Consider the following 20,352-nt stretch of genomic DNA (forward strand, 5'->3'; position numbering starts at 1 on the left):
TGGGATAAATGAAAATGGATGAAAATGAATAAGCTGAAACAGCCAATCAGCAGTCAGACTCCTAACCAATGCATGTGAGGACTCAAAGGGACCTGAACATCATGTGACCAATGCTTTCTGTCCGTAAGAGCGAGAGAATGAAGAAAGATGAGTGGACACCCACCCTTTCTTTGCTCCTTTCTTCCTGGACTCTGAGCATGAAGGAGAAGGAGAGCGTCTTCTTTTCTTCCCAGACAGCTTACGTTCCTGACAGACAGACAGACAGACAGACAGACAAACAGACAGACAGGGGACAGTTACATTCCTGACAAACAGACAGACAGGGGACAATTACGTTCCTGACAGACAGACAGACAGGAGATAGTTACGTTCCTGACAGACAGACAGGCAGGAGACAGTTTCGTTCCTGACAGACAGACAGAAAGAAAGACAGACAGTTACGTTCCTGACAGACAGACAGAAAGGAGACAGTTATGTTCCTGACAGACAGACAGACAGGGGATAGTAATGTTCCTGACAGACAGACAGACAGACAGACAGACAGGGGGCAGTTACATTCCTGACAGACAGACAGGCAGGAGACAGTTACGGTCCTGTCAGACAGACAGACAGACAGGAGTCAGTTACATTCCTGACAGGCAGAGAGAAAGGAGACAGTTACATTCCTGACAGACAGACAGGCAGGAGACAGTTACGTTCCTGACAGACAGACAGGAGACATGACTGAACTATACACAGGTGCGCGCGTGCGCGTGTGTGAGCGTGTATGTGTGTGCATGTGTATGTGTGTGTATGTATGTGCGTGTTTATGCCCATGTGTTTGGTGTTACTGACTGAAGTGTGCCTGTGAACGTGAGTGTCAGTCCAATGAACGTGGAACATGTCTGCTAATCAATCAACTGTCTATAGACAGTTTTATAAAATAATAATATTTAAACTAAGGTTTCCTGGGGAGCGGAGGACTCATGAGGAGAGGTGCCGTGAAGAAAAGGAGAGAGGGAAGAAGAAAAGGTCCAAACAGAAGAATGACAGTCTGAAGAGAAGGATGAGAAGGTCTGTACCTCTTCCTCTCGCGAGTAAAAACGCTGGCGGAAGCTCACGGGTTTCCCGCTGTCGTCCACCTCATAGTCTTCTTCATTCATCCACTCGTTAAACGCGTCTGTGTCCGTCAACCACTTAGCATGCACCTACAGACAGGGTTTCAGCCCCAGCGTCAGTTTCCTGATCTCAGATCAGTACAGATCAGCTGTATCTACATATAGGTGAAGCTCTGCTGCCCTCCAAACCCAAAACAACCAGTGCACTCTTCTACAAATCAATATAAACAAACTCAAACTCTCTGTTTATGTAAAAACTGGCAGGGAAATCAGTGTTTGCGTAAAAAACAAAAACAAAACCACCATGCCATGATACACACTCTCACCATCCACAGTTATGAATGTTTCACTGCCCTGCGTGTGACTGCCCCTCTCTGAGATTCAGACCTCTCGCCCTGACTGGAGACAAGGGTTCAGAGGGACTGGACCTTACCTTCCAGGGCCGGTCCAGACTGGGCGGTTCCTCTACCTCAGCCTCCACGTCACTGCTGGCCAACCACGTGTCATAACTGCAGGAGAAACAAGTCATTATACACACACAGGCCTGGTCCAGCAAAACCCACCACTTACACACAGGCCTGGTCCAGCAAAACCCACCACTTACACACAGGCCTGGTCCAGCAAAACCCACCACTTACACACAGGCCTGGTCCAGCAAAACCCACCACTTACACACAGGCCTGGTCCAGCAAAACCCACCATTTACACACAGGCCTGGTCCAGCAAAACCCACCACTTACACACAGGCCTGGTCCAGCAAAACCCATCACTTACACACAGGCCTGGTCCAGCAAAACCCACCACTTACACACAGGCCTGGTCCAGCAAAACCCACCACTTACACACAGGCCTGGTCCAGCAAAACCCACCACTTACACACAGGCCTGGTCCAGCAAAACCCACCACTTACACACAGGCCTGATACAGCAAAACTCACCACTTACACACAGGCCTGGTACAGCAAAACCCACCATTTACACACAGGCCTGGTACAGCAAGACTCACCACTTACACACAGGCCTGGCACAGCAAGACTCACCACTTACACACAGGCCTGATACAGCAAGACTCACCATTTACACACAGGGGAGACAGACAGGTAAACCAGAAATGGGTCATAATACACACACAGGAATGATACTGGGAAACACATGCATGAAAGACAGACAGGTAGACTATTTATGTTTGTGACTGGTTCTCACCTGTCTGGGTACATGCCCCAGTGGACCAACACCTGTCGCTCTATTCGCATGACTGGCCTGAACCACTCATCTGGACAAGAGATCATAACTACAATGTCAATACGCACACGCACACACACTGCCACTCACCCAGAACACACAAACACACACTGCCACTCACCCAGAAGACACACACACACACACACACACTGCCACTCACCCAGAACACACAAACACACACTGCCACTCACCCAGAACATGCAAGCACGCGCATACACACACACACACGCACACGCGCACACACACACACACACACACGCACGCACGCGTGCATACACACGCACACACACCTTCATCTGCCAAGACAGGAGATGGGTAAATCTGATGAGTAGCTAGACTCTTCTCCTCTGTGACGGAACCCTGAGAGAGAGACAGAAAGTACGACAGGAATGACACAGGTGAACAACAGAACACAACAGAACACAACGGAACAAAGGAGCACAGCAGACCCTGCCCTCCCTCCAAACTTAATCCATCCATCCATCACACTGTCCTCTGTCTTACCTGGTGTTGTTTGACGATGTCTCTCAGTACACTGGTCTGCTTCTGCTCCAGATCAGGGCACAGGTACACCACAGGCCTGATCAGACACTTATTCTATAACCACACACACACACACACACACACACACACACACACAGACACACACACAGACACACAAACACACACACACAGACACACACACAAAGTCAGTAAAATACAGTATACCGTGTCTGTTTCTCTCGGCTCTCAGTGTATGGCACTGGGCTGTCGGTGTGTATGAAGCACTGAGTTTTGTGTGCACGTGTGTGTGTGTGTGTGTGACACTGGGTCATACCTGAATCAAGGCGTTCTCCACACTGACAAACATCTCCACATTGCGGTCCACTCTAGACGGGTTCTGGAGGTCAAAACGCCGCCTGTACACAGTGGAGTATCACACAGATGTCAGGGATGGTACCCACTGGCCACACTCAGCCAAGCCAGGGGAGTTTGGGTCAGAGCAGAGGACAGTGTGTGGAGACCATGGTTGTGTGGTGGATGATTGTGGTGAGGTGGGGCCAGACTTACCAGCCTTGCTCTGTCTTAAATTTGTATATTGTGCCCAGGATGTGACAGAGGGCGCCCCCTGGCTTCATGTCCAGGAAACATTTTAACTACAAGGAGCGGGAAAGGAGACAAACAGATAACAAAAAAAAAAAAAAAACAGAAAAAGAAGTTAGAAAATGTAACATATGACTCTGACAGTAAGAAAACTGATTGGCATCATTGATGAAGAGGGACAGAATATCATCAAATATATATTAACACAACATTTCAAAGTTCTGTGGTGCCTTGCCCCGCACAGCTAACATTACTGACACAGGAGGGTTGGGAATATGTGTCAGAATTACAGTGTAAATGCAAAAACAGCCAGTATGAGCATCACAGCAAACTCCACACAGCAGTGTGTTAGTCTCCCGTCAGTCTAAACGAATGTTAGTCTCCCGTCAGCCTAAACGAATGTTAGTCTCCCGTCAGTCTAAACCAGGGGTGGGCAAATCCAGTCCTGGAGGGCCGGTGTCCTGCCAGTTTTTGTTTTCACCTCTTGGCTACCTGTTGCTTTTCACTTTGAAAACAGGTGTGCATGCTCTTCAGCCAATCAGAGACTGTATTTAGTTGGTCGACAAGAAAAACAGCAGGACCATGGCCCTCCAGGACCGGATTTGCCCACCCCCAGCCTAAAGGAATGTTAGTCTCCCGTCAGCCTAAAGGAATGTTAGTCTCCCGTCAGCCTAAAGGAATGTTAGTCTCCCGTCAGCCTAAAGGAATGTTAGTCTCCCGTCAGCCTAAAGGAATGTTAGTCTCCCGTCAGCCTAAAGGAATGTTAGTCTCCCGTCAGCCTAAACGAATGTTAGTCTCCCGTCAGCCTAAAGGAATGTTAGTCTCCCGTCAGCCTAAAGGAATGTTAGTCTCCCGTCAGCCTAAACGAATGTTAGTCTCTCGTCAGCCTAAACGAATGTTAGTCTCCCGTCAGCCTAAAGGAATGTTAGTCTCTCGTCAGCCTGAAGGAATGTTAGTCTCCCGTCAGCCTGAAGGAATGTTAGTCTCCTGTCTGCATTAACACAGCGTGCCCATGCTGGAGACAGTTTAATCAGAAACATGATCAGCAAAAGCACAGACATCCTTTGTTTTACTAAAATCTACTTAAAATGACTATGACTTTCCTCACTACACACTGAACTCAACACTGTGCAGATAAACGGACATGTTTGTTTTGACTCTTCTCTTATTCCACACCTCTAGCATATTCCACAGCACAGGAAAACCGTGAAGGACAATCTGTCTGGCCTTTCTAAACAACCTCACATTTTCCCCATAGAAACGGTCCAGTGGTGTGAACCCAGACTGTGGTGATCACCAAACCTGCTGCCATGTGACACTTCCAAACAGAATCATCACAACCGCGTCTGTTCCCAGTTCAGCCCAATTTCTCACGCGTCTCAGCCACTGCAGACTGCGGAATGTCACAGACCACAGCGCCAACACTCGGGTCAGGGACAATAACGACGGCCTTTTTTTAGCCAAGCAGCCAGTGGCATAAAAGACATTCATTTACAGGAGACCTGCTATGATACATGGCATCCTGCAGCCTAGCACACATGCATCCTACATTTGGGTTTCCCAGGTTAACGCTGGTTCTGTGCAGGAGTCTAATTTGGCTTCTCTACTGCATGGCTCAACTCTACTCGCCTTTTTCGGTGTTCCATTATCCAGTGCACTGTTTTTCATACCCGTACCCGTATTCCGTCGTGGTTCCAAGCGAGCTGAGTAGGTACCAAAACGTGATGTTAAAACACTGCAGACTACTGATTGGTCAGAGAGAGTACTCACTAAACGCACCACGTGACGCGGGATATCCTCGGACATCCTGCACAAACCCGCCATGTTTAAAAACACCAAGCTATAGCCACCGCGCGTTTTCCATCCACTGATCGATTCTCGATTCACTAAATTATTACAGCGCCAGTCCGCAAAACAACGCCACGGTCGTTCGAAGAGGTACAGACGTCCCTTTGGATTGGTGGCCAATGACAGAATCCAGCAAGAGCTGGAACGAGAAGACTGTGTTTGTCACGGTGAAGGTGACGTCATGACAGTTTCTCGCGCCGTCACCAGCTACATCGAGGGGGCACTAACTGCAGTGGAAAAGAAACCAGGTACCAGGTACCAGGTACCGAGCGGAGTCGAGAGGAGCCGGTGCCACGCAGAGGAAAAGGCACATAAGAAAGCAGTTCTGTGCAGGAGTCTAAGAGAACACGACTGACCATCAGCTAGGGCCCCTCCCACTGTCATCACTGAACACCAGTCATCCACAGCCAGGCACCTGCACAGGTGAGGATGACGCCAACAGTGCTGAACTCTATGCACATCGTACTGCTCAGTAACGTGCTTAGTGGCGTCAGATCTACAGAGTTAGAAGAGGCGGGGCTAGACTGATGATACGGTCACAGGAAAGAGAGGATGAGGATGAGCTACGGTTATTCCATACATGAACCTGAAGCTGAAATGACTCAAATGAAGAGGCTAACTCAGAGCGAAAGCCACTGTGTTTCCATTCAGCGGAGAAGGACATCGATCAGCAGGCATCTCTCATAATCAGTCCTCTCCACGCACCGCAGATCACGGCGACTCAACTCGCAGGCCTCAGACCTGTCAAACCCTGTGGTTTGGACTGAAAAGCACTGCCCAAAAACACACGCTGAAGAATGTACAGGTCCCGGCAAACTTCTGCGTGCGTGAGTGGAATCCCTCATCACAAATACCCCAATGTCATAAAACATTTTTGGAAGATCGTTAAGGTCATTACCATGGTATCTGAGGGAAGAAAACAGCACTGAAAACCAATAACAGCCTTGGACAGTTAGTCCAGCTATGTAAGTACACTCCTATACTCTGAGAGCTGTGCAGTAAAGACCAGTAGAACAGAGTCATTCACAAAGTGAAATATTTTCCACGTTTTAGAGAATGACTCCAGCTCATCCCATGTGTTAGTTTTTGGTTTAGACAGTCATTCTGGTCCCTCTTCTTTAGAGACGGACCCTGGCATGTTTGGAGGAGACAGCGGGGAGAAGCGACTCACTGGCAGTTTAGTGAGAGCTGGGTTGTCTGCTCTCCGTCCGAAGGCATCCTCCTGAAACTGGAGTAACTGGATAACCAGTCCGGCCAGCGACTTACTGGACGGTGCATCTGCTTGCACATACTACGGAAGAAAAAAACACACACACACATATAAAGATGATCTATCTATCTATCTAGATGTACATTTTGATTGGTACACTGTACATTTGGATACTGAACACTGTACAGTATTTGCGTTGTTAGGGGGGGGGTGTGTCCGCGCCAAAGCCATGTACACCCAGTGACAAATCATGTAAACAAATCCGACGCACTGCATGCGTCGCCTGCTTCCGCTGTAAGCGCGCTAAACCTTGTAGCTAACAGACCGTTATACAGCAAATATTTAGGTCTTTTGAGGGTCTGAGTGAGTAACGTTATGATAGGCGGGTCTAAAACTGCGCCAAATACACCAAAAAATCATTACACTGGTCGATGCTTGCCGTGTAAAGTCACTCCATCGACAAGAGATTCTACCTCTAATGTTAACTGGCCCCTTCCTAAAACGTCACGCGCATCTAATAGAGGTTAGGAGCACATTTATAAATGAAAGTTTTGCTTTCTTGCTTATGTTCGTTCACCTCGCCCCCTCCAGTACGTTCTGAAAAGAAGAGATACAACACTCTTTTGGCTATATCATTTAGCAACATGTAAGGAGCGAGGTGGTAGTCACCTTAAGTAGCACGGACACATAGCTTGCTAACCTTTTTATAATGTTTTCCAATCCAGTTGCGAACCACCTCCAGCTGAGAAATCGTCTCGGAGCTCTCCCAGAACGGTGAGGACGGCCCTCCATCCTGTTTTCGACTGTACGCTGTACTACCTCCAGACTGGCCTGGCGTCAGTCCCGTAGCAGTACTTGCTACAACCTGTGTCGCCATTGTTATATTGAATATGCTTATTGAATAACTATAGACACTCCATAAAGACGACCGCGACACACGCCGCCTACAAACCCCAGCGGTTGAACTGCGTAATTCCGCTTGCTCAAAAGGCGTTCTCGCGATAAAGAACAAAAAACGTCCGCGAATGAACTGTTTTACGTAAGCTCCAAATAACCTGGGATAAGACGCCGTATAGAGGTTCTAAATTAATTCTGAATTAATTCATTTATTCTTTCTTCACAAGTAATATTCACATACGTAATATTCACTCAAGAGATGACTACAAAATTAATACCGTAGTGCAAATTATGCAATAAATATGATTTGTTTCATACGATTTGCCTAAATGAGTGTCAAGCGCCGTTGCACTAGATGTTTTCATTCTTTGTGCTAGCAAAGGTTGCTACAATTGTTTGCAAACATTGTAGCTCATTTCCTCGAAAAGCTTTTCATCCTTTTTGAAGGTTGGACCAATGTATAGCGCCTGCGCACTGCGAACAGGGAGTGTTGGTGACGGCCAAGAGTAGAGGGAGAGGCAAAGACGGGCACAGTCTACCTCTTCAATAAAAGAAAAAAAGCCCTTTTCAAACGGAGTTCCGTTGTTGTTAGCGCTCCCAACCGGCAATGCCAACGACAAGGCAATGTATTATTACTTTAATCGGCCTAAAATGAGCGCCAGTGCAGCCGGAGCTGGAATCGAGAGATGCGGGGCCGGGCGTCCGCAGAGTGCTAACCGCTGCTGCGGGGGAGGAGGCTGCGGTGAGCTTGTCAACGGTGACGGCAGCTCGGCCACTGCAGCCACTGCCACCAGCGCTACTCCAGCGCAGTGCTCAGATACCGAGAGCAGCGTAGCCGAGGCCCAGGCGTTCAGCGAATGGGACAGTGTCACCTGCATCAATGCGGATCCGTCCCGTAACAAGGACAGTTTATTTCTGAACGGTACTGCGGATATTACACGGGAGGGAGGCGACTGCGTGGATTCGGGGAAATATCAGCGACTCGGTCGCTGTAGTGCCACTGGCAGACAAAACGCCGGACCGGGAGGAGATAACAGCATTAATATTGATTACAGAGCCAAAGGCTTGCAGCACGGGGGCGAGCGTCTGTGTTTTATGGGCGCAGCGACGCGGAGGAACGAGAGCCGAACGAGAGCGAGACTGCAACCGTCAGCCACTGGCACAGACCGGAGAGAACAAGGCACACAACCTGAAACCGAGGGAGCGTTCGTGACAGCCACCGCAAGGTGTGGTCACCATAAGTCCGATCCGATTGTCAGCAAGCGCCGGGGATGCAGTTTCACTCGTGCTTCGAAGAGGGTGTGTTTTGCTGGAATAAACACGCTAGCGTACTGCGGCAACTCGGATTCCGAGAGCCAAATTAGCCCAGATGGTGGGGCTCCTGTCAGAGGCACGGCAGGCAGTGGTAGCGTGTACAGCCAGCGCTACTCGGAGACTTACGAACCACGTTGTCAGGTGGACGCCCTCGAGGGCCGGCGCGCGTCCTCACGCAGTGTCCAGGGTGAGAGCGTAGCTGCATCCAGCAAATTCAGTTTAACAGCCGGTCAAGCTGGCGTGGCGGGTGGCAGCTATGGCATAAACGATATGAAAACCACGGATGGACCGGCATGCAGGACAGCCAAGGGACGCGTGAGACTGTATCGAGTACGCTCTTATTTAGCCAGTTCTTTAGAATATCATACCGATGTAAGCAGTCCCAGTGGAGGCGGCGACATGAATGGAAATAAGAACGGTGATCCTGACATGAGTGTTCACACCGCTCTCACTTCAAAACAGGTGTTTCCCTCCAGTACCGATTCAGAACGAGATCTGGAGCAAAAACAGCTGCAGAATCAGCAGCTAAAGCACCGCGGACGGCTAAAAAAGTCCCTCTCGCCCTCTTGCACGCGCACACACAGTTCTGCCCGCAATAAAATGACCCCAGCTGATGGTGGGGTTCTGAATGGGACAAAGTCCGCTTTGCAGAGTCTCAGTAGGAACAGTAGCTTTGCGATGGCGTATAATAGTTCAGGTGAACGTGCTGAGGAGGTAGTAGGAGGTGCTGGTTTAGAGGGTCCTACAGCTGAGTTAATGAATGCGGTTCAAGACGAGGCCGGGCGCCGGCAGGTGGAACTGCAGGCCCGGATGGAGCACCTGTGGAGACGCCTCCAGGCTGTACAGGTGAAACAGGTGGAGAGGCACGTGACGCAGCAGCTACGAGGTCTGTGGCACACCCTCGGATGGAACTGTCCTAGAAGGCCCAGTGCACTTTCCCAAAGCTCAGCGGAGCTCAACAGGCTAGCACACAGCTGCAGCGAGGTCCTCCGCGCAGCAGAGGGCGCTCTGGACTCGGACCACACAGCCAGCAGCTCAGGGGGGAGCAGTGAGAGTGAGGGGGAGCAGGGATCTGAGAGAAGAGGGCATTCTGTGTCTGTGTCATCCAAAACAATGTAAGTGGTGTCAGTAATGCACTTAAGTCACTGATCTGTGGTCAGTGACGCTGGTCAAATTGGCCTGAATGATGACAGTCATTCTCTGCAATGATTTACAAATTCTGGTTTGGTGAATATTTACAAAGAAAAGATCCCTGCACAGCAAAATGCACTAACATTTACCTCATAGTTGAAGTAAATGGTGCATGATGTCATTCCCCTTGGTTTTTTGGTACTTTCTTAAATCTGAACTGATGAGCAAGACAGTGTGGGGGGGGGGGGGGGGTCGTGGTGTTGTGCCAGTTGGTTTGGCTGTTTAAGGGTCAGTTCCAGTGGCATCATGACCATTCAAACTGGGAAGGCATGTGCCCCATCATAGTTTTAGAGTCCTGTGATTTTTGATTGAGGCCGTGTGTGACTTTTAATCAGTTTGAATCTGGTAATTCAGTTGAAACAGAGTAACAGACAAGTCATTTATTTTCTCTAATAAAGCACCATCCCGAATAAATCACCTCCTCCCTTTGTCTTTATGGGGTCATTCTTTGTGCATGTGCCCCCTGTCAAAAAAAACAAAAAAAACAAAAGGGGTGTGTGACATTCATGCTCAGCTCCATCCATGGGCACTGGCCCATCACTTCTCTCTGAATAAAGCGTTAAGCATACACAACATTGAGAGTCACAACCAGTGACACACACACACACACACGCAGGCCTGACTGTGGGTCTCTTTGTTCCTTCTCAGTAGGATGACCAGGGAGTGGCAGTGGGCGGTGGACAGGGCGTGGCTTGGTAGCAGATGGGTGTGGTTACATGCTCAAGTGTCGGACCTGGAGTATCGGATACGAGCCCTGACAGAACTCTACACTCACCTCAGACAGGGCAAGGTAGTGTGTGTGTGTGTGTGTGTGTGCGCGTGTGTCAGTGTGTCAGTGTGTTAGTGTGTGTGTGTGTATATATATGTATATGTGTCTGTAGTGTGTGTTGAGTGGCGGGTCAGTGTGTGTGTGCGCGCGTGCGTGTGTGTGCGTGCGTGTGTCAGTGTGTTAGTGTGTGTGTGTGTGTGTTTTTATATATATGTATATGTGTCTGTAGTGTGTGTTGAGTGGCGGGTCAGTGTGTGTGTGTGTGCGTGCGTGTGTCTGTGTGTTAGTGTGTGTGTGTGTATATATGTATATGTGCCTGTAGTGTGTGTTGAGTGGCGGGTCAGTGTGTGTGTGTGTGTGTGTGTGTATATATGTATATGTGCCTGTAGTGTGCGTTGAGTGGCGGGTCAGTGTGTGTGTGTTGGTGGATTGGCGTGAGTTGTGATGTTTATTTGCTGACGTTTTTCGATCTGTCTCAGGTGAGATCATCCCCCTCAGGCCCTGGCTCCCCCCTGAGAGCACAGAGACATGCCTCTGTATCACAACCCCCCAGGTAAGAAAACACAAACTCATACATTCTTTAACTTTAATATTAACCAACTCCCTGTTTTTCACACAGCTACACACACTAATACAAACACATGCATCCAGTTACCCACACTGGCTCTCTGTATCTCCGTTTGTGCACTCACTCTCTCACACACACTGCATTCTCAGGTATCCTGAGCTTATGTTTGCTTGTGTGTGAGTGCGTGCGTGCCTGTGTTTGTGCAGGCATGCATGCATGTTGTGTACACACACACACACGTGTGTGTGTGTGCAGATGCGCACGTGCGTTTGTAATTGTGTATGTGTGTAAGTGTGCATCCGTGCGAGTGTGTGTGTGTGTGCGCGCATGTGAGTGAGTGCACGTGTGTGTGTGTGTGAGTGTGTATATGTGTGTGTTAACGTGGATCACTCTACCTTAGGTCATCTCCTGTTGATGACCCACTCAGGAAAAGGCAGACTGAGGAGCCCCCCCCTCTGCCACAAACCCAAACCAGCCCCTCCCTCTCCGCCGCACGGGTTCGACCCTTGCCACAGCTACGGCCTCATAGGCTCATTCGGCTCAATGGGTCTGCTGCTCTTGGCTCAAAGGTAAAAGTCCCTGAACCCTACACACCTGTCTGTACACCTGTATCACACCTGAGTACAGTCTTATATACCTGTCTCTACAGCTGTATCACACCTGTGTACAGTCTTATCTTATATACCTGTCTCTGCGCCTATATCACACCTGTGTACAGTCTTATCTTATATACCTGTCTCTGCACCTATATCACACCTGGGTACAGTCTTATCTTATATACCTGTCTCTGCACCTATATCACACCTGGGTACAGTCTTATCTTATATACCTGTCTCTACTCCTGTATCACACCTGGGTACAGTCTTATCTTATATACCTGTCTCTGCACCTATATCACACCTGTGTACAGTCTTATCTTATATACCTGTCTCTGCACCTATATCACACCTGTGTACAGTCTTATCTTATATACCTGTCTCTGCACCTATATCACACCTGGGTACAGTCTTATCTTATATACCTGTCTCTTCACCTATATCACACCTGGGTACAGTCTTATCTTATATACCTGTCTCTTCACCTATATCACACCTGGGTACAGTCTTATCTTATATACCTGTCTCTGCACCTATATCACACCTGTGTACAGTCTTATCTTATATACCTGTCTCTGCACCTATATCACACCTGGGTACAGTCTTATCTTATATACCTGTCTCTGCACCTATATCACACCTGGGTACAGTCTTATCTTATATACCTGTCTCTTCACCTATATCACACCTGTGTACAGTCTTATCTTATATACCTGTCTCTGCACCTATATCACACCTGGGTACAGTCTTATCTTATATACCTGTCTCTACTCCTGTATCACACCTGTGTACAGTCTTATCTTATATACCTGTCTCTGCACCTATATCACACCTGTGTACAGTCTTATATGCCTGTCTGTACAAGGAGACAGACATGTCACATCATGTTTGTGAGATGTTTGTGCAGATTTTCTACCTGTTTGTTGTATTGTGTTATCGCAATATTCCTCTCATATTGACTCAGCTATTTTACATTCATTTGACACATTGGCTCTGGGGAAAAGTGATGGATTTGAGGTCTGGACTGCATACAGTGCAAAATGCTGGTTTTGTTTTAAGGAATATACAGAAAATATATCCATGCTGCCAGTTTCAATATTCAATATAATATAATATAGCATAGCACAATATAATATAATATTTGGAGATGCACTGATCCACTTTTTTTGAGTTCCGATTTCGATTCTGGTACCTTAATTTGGATATCTACCGATACCGATACCAGAGCTCTTATTTCTTGAATATTATTATTATCATTATCATTGTTGTTGTTATTGAATTATGTGTAAGGTTGCATGAGGCTGTAGTAAACCACACAGCACTTCTTATTAAAAGAGCAAAAAATATACAAAAATGCATTAAATTTAAATGTATCCCAAAGTAATTTATTTGAACTGTAGTTTAAGTAGGCTTCACATGCAAACAGGTGTAGGAGTGCATATTGCTATGGCAACTCCTTTAATGTTTTGAAAAACTTGAGCAAATCAAGTGCACAGCAGTGCATTATCAACTACTAGTAAGTAGATTTCTATACATGGGTTCAAAAGTAATGAGAATTTCAAAGAGAGCAATGGCAGATTACAGGGAGTATTAGGCCCGCACTAAGGAAAAAAAAAATTCTTAGATCTCTAAACTAAACTAATTTGTAGTAAACTTTCTACTGAAACTAAAGAGATCTAATCCCTTCAGGCTTCGCGTTGTCGGCTGGAGGTTTACCGTGCCTTTGGAATGACTGGAGTGAGTGTCTGCTGTCTGGGGCTGTCTCTTTGGTTGTTGGCTATCATGTTCTTTCGCGTGATACAAATTCAGATGCTTAATTAAATTGGTAGTAGGCCTATTATACGATGCAGCACAACTTCCACCTCTCAGAATGTTGGTTTTACACACATTACAAGGTGCTGTCTTGCTTTTCTGTGTTTGGAGACTAAAACATCTCCAAATTAAGGACATGTTGAGTTGATAGCCCACTGTTAACGTCACTAGCTCTCTCAGTAGCAGCCTTCCACCTGTCCATCTAACTCATAGAATTCTGGGAGACAAAAAATATGGGGTCTACTGGGTGTCTTTGCTGAACTGTTTAATCACCAGTTAATTTGTGCTACAACATTTTGGCTATGGGGTTAAAATTGCATTATAACATGTTTATACTTCATAAAAACATCAGACTATGGAATCTGGATCGGTAAGTGGGCTGATAGCCGATGAGTGAACTGCGTCAGTATCGGCACCCGATAGCAATACTGGATCGGATTGGGCCCAATATTGACTCATTTCATTACAAAAAGAAGTAATGGTGCCCTGTGAAAACAGCTCTGGTGATGTGATGATTGTTCTGTTACAGTTTGAAATTCATCTGTTCCCCCAGATGGTGGCGCTGCCGTGCTGGTGTGAGCCTCTGGCGGTGTGTGTGTTGTGCGGGGGTAAGCCGCCTCGCCCCCCCTCAGACAGAGAAGAGAGTGTCAGCGTGCGTCGGGCTGCGCTAGACGCTTGTGTTCACCCGGTTCTCTCTCTGCCCTCAGGTGACAAAGATAACGGACAATTACTTTCACTCATCTGAATATAATAACAATTTAACCTCTTTTATGTGAAACAGTGAACAGTACAATTTTGCTACATTACACTGAGTAATGTGCTTGAGTACAGACAGTGTTTACTGGTGAATTTTTGTATATGTTACATTTGCCTGCACCTGCCTCTCATACAACAGAGTCTCCTATAGCTTTGCATTGTGTTATATTTACAGAGTCTCCTATAGCTTTGAATTGTGTTACATTTACAGAGTCTCCTATAGCTTTGAATTGTGTTACATTTACAGAGTCTCCTATAGCTTTGCATTCTGGAATTCGCCCGCCGGTCGGGCTACGTTCCCATAATTCCATGCGGTGTCCAAGTGTGTCGGCTCCTCCCCCTTGGCTGGGCCGACGGAGCCAGGCGTCTCAGAGAACAGGGCGGGTACGGAGGAGGCTGGTGTGTCCCCGCCCACCACACACACTTCCTCCACTTTTTAACACACCTGGTGAGTAAAACACATACACGTATCCTACAGAATATTATGTCATAGACAGAAAACATGTACACACATCTTACAGTAGTGACTGTCTCTGTGTGTGTGTGTGTTGGAGTGTGTGTGTGTGACTGTGTCCGTTTCTGTGTGTGTGTGTGTGTGTGTGTGTGTGTGTGTGTGTTGGAGTGTGTCTGCATGTTTGACTGTGTGTGTGTGTCTGTGTGTGTGTCTGTGTGTGTTGGAGTGTGTCTGTGGGTGTTGGAGTGTGTCTGTGTGTGTGACTGTGTGTCTATGGGTGTTGGAGTGTGTCTGTGTGTGTGACTGTGTGTGCCTGTGTCTGTGTGTGTTGGAGTGTGTCTGTGTGTGTGACTGTGTGTGTGTGTCTGTGTGTGTTGGAGTGCGTCTGCATGTTTGACTGTGTGTGCTTGTGTCTGTGTGTGTTGGAGTGTGTGTGTGTGTGTGTGTGTGTGTTGGAGTGTGTCTGCATGTTTGACTGTGTGTGCCTGTGTCTGTGTGTGTGTGTGACTGTGTGTGTTGGAGTGTGTCTGTGTGTGTGACTGTGTGTCTGTGGGGTTGACGTCTGCATTCCTGTGATGTCACAGCAGGTTATGTCAGGTCAAAGGTAATAGGTGTGTTGTGTTTGCTAAGGCGGTAGTGATGCCTGTATAAGGCGGTAGTGATGCCTGTAGTCTGGCTGAACTGTTTGAGCCCCAGTCAGAGAGTCGTTGGTGTGGGGCGGAGTCTGGACAAGGCCATTGTGTTGCTGTCTTTGAAGCTTACACTGACAGTCTATGGTTCTGTGTATGTGGTTATTCAGTACCAACTAGTTTCCACAGCATTTGGACCCAGGGAATTATTCTGAACAGTCCTGGGATACCAGCACAGCTCCCACTGAACCTGTGCTCCCAGCTCATAGCTTTTCCAACTGGTGGATAGAACTATTTTTTTGTCAATTGTGATTTTTTGGTGATTTGTCAATTTAAGCTATTAGTTTATAAACTCATAAACTTATGACTGTTCATAAATAACATGATAAAGAGATTAGCAACATGGTGGCTGCTCAGTCAAATGCTTATTCAGGTGTTTTGGGTTATTATCTGTATGTTCAGAAACACCTGCTCATACATATGTACACACATACATGCATCTACACACACTACACACATTACACCTGGAGCATCACAAGCGCTGTGCTTCTCGGCAGGTGGTTCCAACTGCAGAGGTCAGAGGGGTGTGGTTAGCCCAGGCTTTTTCTCTCAACGAATCATAGATCTCCCCTCGCTGCAAGCCACGCCTCCAGCACCAGACACACCCACTCAGGTAAATAGGAAAAATGTGGAGAAATGTGGCATTTTTCTGTGTCGTACTCCGACTCCCGCTCCGACTCAGAGTTAACCTGGAAATGTTCCCCATGTGGCATCCTCTTCAGGAGAGTATCTGAAGACACAACTCCCCCCCCCCCCCCCCCCCCCCCCCCCTCTCTGTCGCTCTCCCCCCCCCCCCCCTTTCTCTCTCTCTCTCTCTCTCTCTCTCTTTCTCTCTCTCTCCCCCCCCCCCTCTCTCTCTCTCTCTCCCTCTCTCTCAGAGCCAGCCCTTGCGAAGGCGTCGTGGAGAGAGCTCTTTCGACATTGATAACTTGGTCATGCCTCAGGGGCTGGCTGGACTGGGAGCACGAGTGCAAAGACTCCAGTACAAAGAAATCATCACGCCCAGGTCAGATAATCAATCTCAGATTACTTCACCCACAGATAATCAAACCCAGATTACTGTCAATACTGTACCCTCAAGTCACACCATCAAACACAGATCAGTATAATAACCAAGGGTCAGGTAATCAGTCCCAGATCTCTATCTTTCATCCACCTTCAGGTGAGATAATCAATCCCTGATTGTGATCTTTACTTAAGCCCTATGATCTACCAACCCCACATGATAAGGCCATGCCTTAGATCAGCTAATCAAACACAGATCATTGGTGAAAGATCAAACCCAGACGACTGTATTGTCTTTCTCTCTTCTCTCTCTCTCTCTTTCTCCAACCCGTGTGTGTGTGTGTGTGTCTGTCTGTGTGTGTGTGGGCGGGCACATGTGCGTGTATGTCTGTATGTGTGTGTGTGTAGCTGGAAAGAGCTGGATTCTGTCTTTGAAGGTTCTGATGACTCCGTGCCCCTACACTCACAGAGCCAACCCAAAAAGGACGGCTTGGAGGACACGGAGGAGGTGTGTGTGTGTGTGTGTGTGTATGCACTGTCTGTCTGCCTGGATGGGCAGCTATTTACCATACTTACATTATCAAAGTGCTAAGCCCAGATGTGTGTGTGTGTGTGTGTGTGTGTGTGTGTGTGTGTGTGTGTGTGTGTGTGTGTGTGTGTGTGTGTGTGTGTGTGCTTGCAGGTGGAGGATCTGTCTGACGCGGTGTTTGTCAGTCGGCACGCTGTGTGTGAGACTCGCGAGAGAAGTCGCTGGGGAAACTGGGCACGCCGCCGGAGACGGGGAAGGTGAGAATCTTTAGGGAATGCAAGGAATTATGGGAATTCTCTGTTTATCTCGCATTATCATCACATCTCTCCATTAACCTTTCTCTCCCTCCTCATCTCCCCCTGTGTCACAGATCCTCCTCTTTCCATGGGGACAGTAAGCTGAGCTCCAGAGTGCTGGACCAGGCCTGCTGCTCCCCTGAGCCCAGGCACAGGCAGCGGGCTGAGGGCGAGGTGTCCGCCAGCAGCCCCTCCTGCATGGCCACGGAGGATCAGTCTGAGGACGAACAACAGGTCTGTGTGTGTGTGTGTATAACGAGCTCCATTCTGTTCACTGACACCCACTCACTGTCTAGACCTAACAGTTCTGCCACAGAGAAAATTAAACCTGCAGTTGGTTTTTCTGTGATTTTGGTTTCAGTCAGGTGGTTCCTCAGATCCTCCCACTGGAGTTTAGTTAGTGGATGACTGAATAGAGTTTAGTGACTGAATAGAGTTTAGTTAGTGGATGACTGAATAGAGTTTAGTTATTGAATAGAGTTTAGTTAGTGGATGACTGATTAGAGTTTAGTTAGTGGATGATTTAATAGTTCAGTGATTGAATAGAGTTTAGTTAGTGGATGATTTAATAGTTTAGTGATTGAATAGAGTTTAGTCAGTGGATGACTGAATAGAGTTTATTTAGTGGATGATTTAATAGTTTAGTGATTGAATAGAGTTTAGTTAGTGGATGATTGAATAGTTTAGTGATTGAATAGAGTTTAGTTAGTGGATGGTTGAATAGGATCCTGTATGAATCATGACTCCTGGCATATGAGGCGATCATCATGTCACTCAAAGCCATACGCATGAAAACAGAACTGAAGGAAATGAAACTGACAGTAATTAAGTTAGTTTTTGCCACAGACGGTGTTGCCATGGGAACGCCGGACGTTCCCATTGATGGACGCAGAGCTTCAGTGGCTGCAGGAGGATGAGGAAGAGGAGGAGGAGGGAGACGAAGACCCCTGTGCGGCCAGCGGCCGTAGCCAGAGCACGGACTCGGGCATCTCTGTGGGCAGTCTGGAGCTTTCCCCGAGGACCCCTCTGCAATTCTCAGGCACCGAGTCAGTCAGCCCCATGCTTACGTTAACCCCCAAACCAGCTGCCTCTACAACTCAGGATAGACCTCCCCTCCCTGTCTCCGCCCACTCCTCTCTGTCTGTCACTCAACCACTCCATCCCCCCGCTCCATCCAGCACGCACACTGCAGGGCACACCTGACTCCACTCAGAACCAGCAAAGGGAAATAAACCCAAATCAAAATGTTGGCCTCCCTACACCCTTTTTATTTTCACCACCTCCCACTTTACACTCTTCCCCCGTCAAACCTAACACTAACACCCACCCTCAGACGGCCCTCCAGTCAACACCCACCCTCAGACGGCCCTCCAGTCAACACCCACCCTCAGACGGCCCTCCAGTCAACACCCGCCCTCAGACGGCCCTCCAGTCAACACCCGCCCTCAGACGGCCCTCCAGTCAACACCCGCCCTCAGACGGCCCTCCAGTCAACACCCGCCCTCAGACGGCCCTCCAGTCAACACCCGCCCTCAGACGGCCCTCCGGTCAACACCCGCCCTCAGACGGCCCTCCGGTCAACACCCGCCCTCAGACGGCCCTCCAGTCAACACCCATACCCACTCAGATTTAGTTCTCACTCTGATACAGATGCCTTGTCAAAGTCAAAATTAAGCCCCCGGTTACCATCCCATACCCACCTCTTAACCCCACCAGCCAAAACCTTCCCCCCAACCCCAGGTTTAATGGACTCATTATCAACCCCCCCCCCCCCCCCCCAAACAACTGCTCCTCCAATCTCTGAATGATTCGTTCATCTCACTGTTAAACTAACCAACCATCTACATCCTGAACACTCACCCTTTATCCCGCTCCTCTTCCTGAACACTCACCCTTTGTCCCGCTCCTCTTCCTGAACACTCACCCTTTGTCCCGCTCCTCTTCCTGAACACTCACCCTTTGTCCCGCTCCTCTTCCTGAACACTCACCCTTTATCCCGCTCCTCTTCCTGAACACTCACCCTTTGCCCCACCCGCCCATTGGCCTGTTAACGTCCTTTCTCAGTCTGTCCTGACTCCCTCCCCCCCACGCTCAGTTCCCACCCGGTACTGAGCTGCTGCTGCTGCTCCTTCAATGCAGCCCCCCCCCCCCCCATCTTTATTCTCTTTTTCTTTCTCTCTCTCTCTCTTCGTCTGAGGGACAAACAGTCTGACTTGTTCCACTGGTCCTGTCTTTGTTTCCTGTCAGTGGTCTGTCTGTAGATTTTGGAGTTGTGCAGAGGAACCTTTTTGATTGGTTGTTTTTTTTCATTTTAAGTTGAGCTGTCTTGTTTGGTCATAAGCAGGTGCTTAGCTCTGCAGGGTGTAGTATGCGGCTAGGCTAGCCAGCCCAACAGTTAGCTTACAGAAGGAGGTCAGCGCCGCATGGAAGGAGACTTTATGAATCTGTGTGCACATACAGTGTCTTCTGTAAAGCCCTTTACCGAACCAGGTTCTCCTCTAACTCTGCCATTCCTAATCCGGTCCAGTGATTTCACAACAGTCATTTATGGTATTTGCCAAACTCTATGAAAGATAGCATTTCAAATGCCTTGTCTTTTCCTGCTCCCTTAAGTGTGGTCTTTCTTTGTCGTGTTTGAGGGGGTGTGTGTGTGTGTGTGTGTGTGAGAGAGAGAGAGAGAGAGAGAGGGAGACAGTCTGGATGAATGAATGGATGCATGTCTTTGCATTAGCGTGTGTAGCTGTGTGTATTGGACAGGTCTGTTGCACTGCTGAAAAGTGGGGGTGTTGGTGAATACAAAAGTCATTTTTGTAGTAATACCAGAGGGGAAAAAAACAGATGAAGGGATTTGACAAGTGCACTCTCAATGCAAAGATGTAATAATAATAATTAAAAAAAACACACATCATGAAGACTCCTTTTTCCACCGCGTGTCTTTGTTTGTACTGTGTTTTTATTTTCACTGTATCTTTTTAGACAAAGTCTTTACAACTAAAT

The 20,352-nt window shown here is 48.0% G+C and overlaps 2 protein-coding genes across 2 annotated transcripts in view; one reads left to right on the plus strand and one right to left on the minus strand.

The window, feature by feature from the left end:
• smarcc1b (SWI/SNF related BAF chromatin remodeling complex subunit C1b) overlaps window positions 1-7,419 on the minus strand; it is a 21,579-nt gene extending 14,160 nt beyond the window's left edge. The window contains exons 1-10 of the mRNA XM_030789565.1: window positions 7,180-7,419; window positions 6,441-6,560; window positions 3,389-3,474; window positions 3,156-3,237; window positions 2,843-2,935; window positions 2,629-2,698; window positions 2,300-2,369; window positions 1,531-1,606; window positions 1,062-1,187; window positions 164-246 (exon numbers count right to left, since the gene is read on the minus strand). Coding sequence (XP_030645425.1) covers window positions 164-246; window positions 1,062-1,187; window positions 1,531-1,606; window positions 2,300-2,369; window positions 2,629-2,698; window positions 2,843-2,935; window positions 3,156-3,237; window positions 3,389-3,474; window positions 6,441-6,560; window positions 7,180-7,356 — 983 coding nt within the window. The 5' untranslated portion in view covers window positions 7,357-7,419. The remainder of the gene's footprint in view (window positions 1-163; window positions 247-1,061; window positions 1,188-1,530; window positions 1,607-2,299; window positions 2,370-2,628; window positions 2,699-2,842; window positions 2,936-3,155; window positions 3,238-3,388; window positions 3,475-6,440; window positions 6,561-7,179) is intronic.
• Window positions 7,420-8,027: 608 nt separating this feature from the next.
• LOC115824903 (KAT8 regulatory NSL complex subunit 1) lies at window positions 8,028-18,988 on the plus strand. Its single transcript, XM_030788620.1, has 13 exons — window positions 8,028-9,805; window positions 10,530-10,671; window positions 11,130-11,203; window positions 11,619-11,787; window positions 14,156-14,333; window positions 14,630-14,830; window positions 16,023-16,138; window positions 16,404-16,531; window positions 16,939-17,038; window positions 17,213-17,316; window positions 17,430-17,589; window positions 18,202-18,474; window positions 18,689-18,988. The coding sequence occupies exons 1-13, from the start codon at window positions 8,028-8,030 to the stop codon at window positions 18,986-18,988; spliced, it is 3,723 nt and encodes a 1,240-aa protein (XP_030644480.1).
• The last annotated feature ends 1,364 nt before the right edge of the window (window positions 18,989-20,352 follow it).

The sequence above is a fragment of the Chanos chanos genome, chromosome 12 (genome assembly GCF_902362185.1).
Source record: "Chanos chanos chromosome 12, fChaCha1.1, whole genome shotgun sequence".
Lineage (NCBI taxonomy): Eukaryota > Metazoa > Chordata > Actinopteri > Gonorynchiformes > Chanidae > Chanos > Chanos chanos.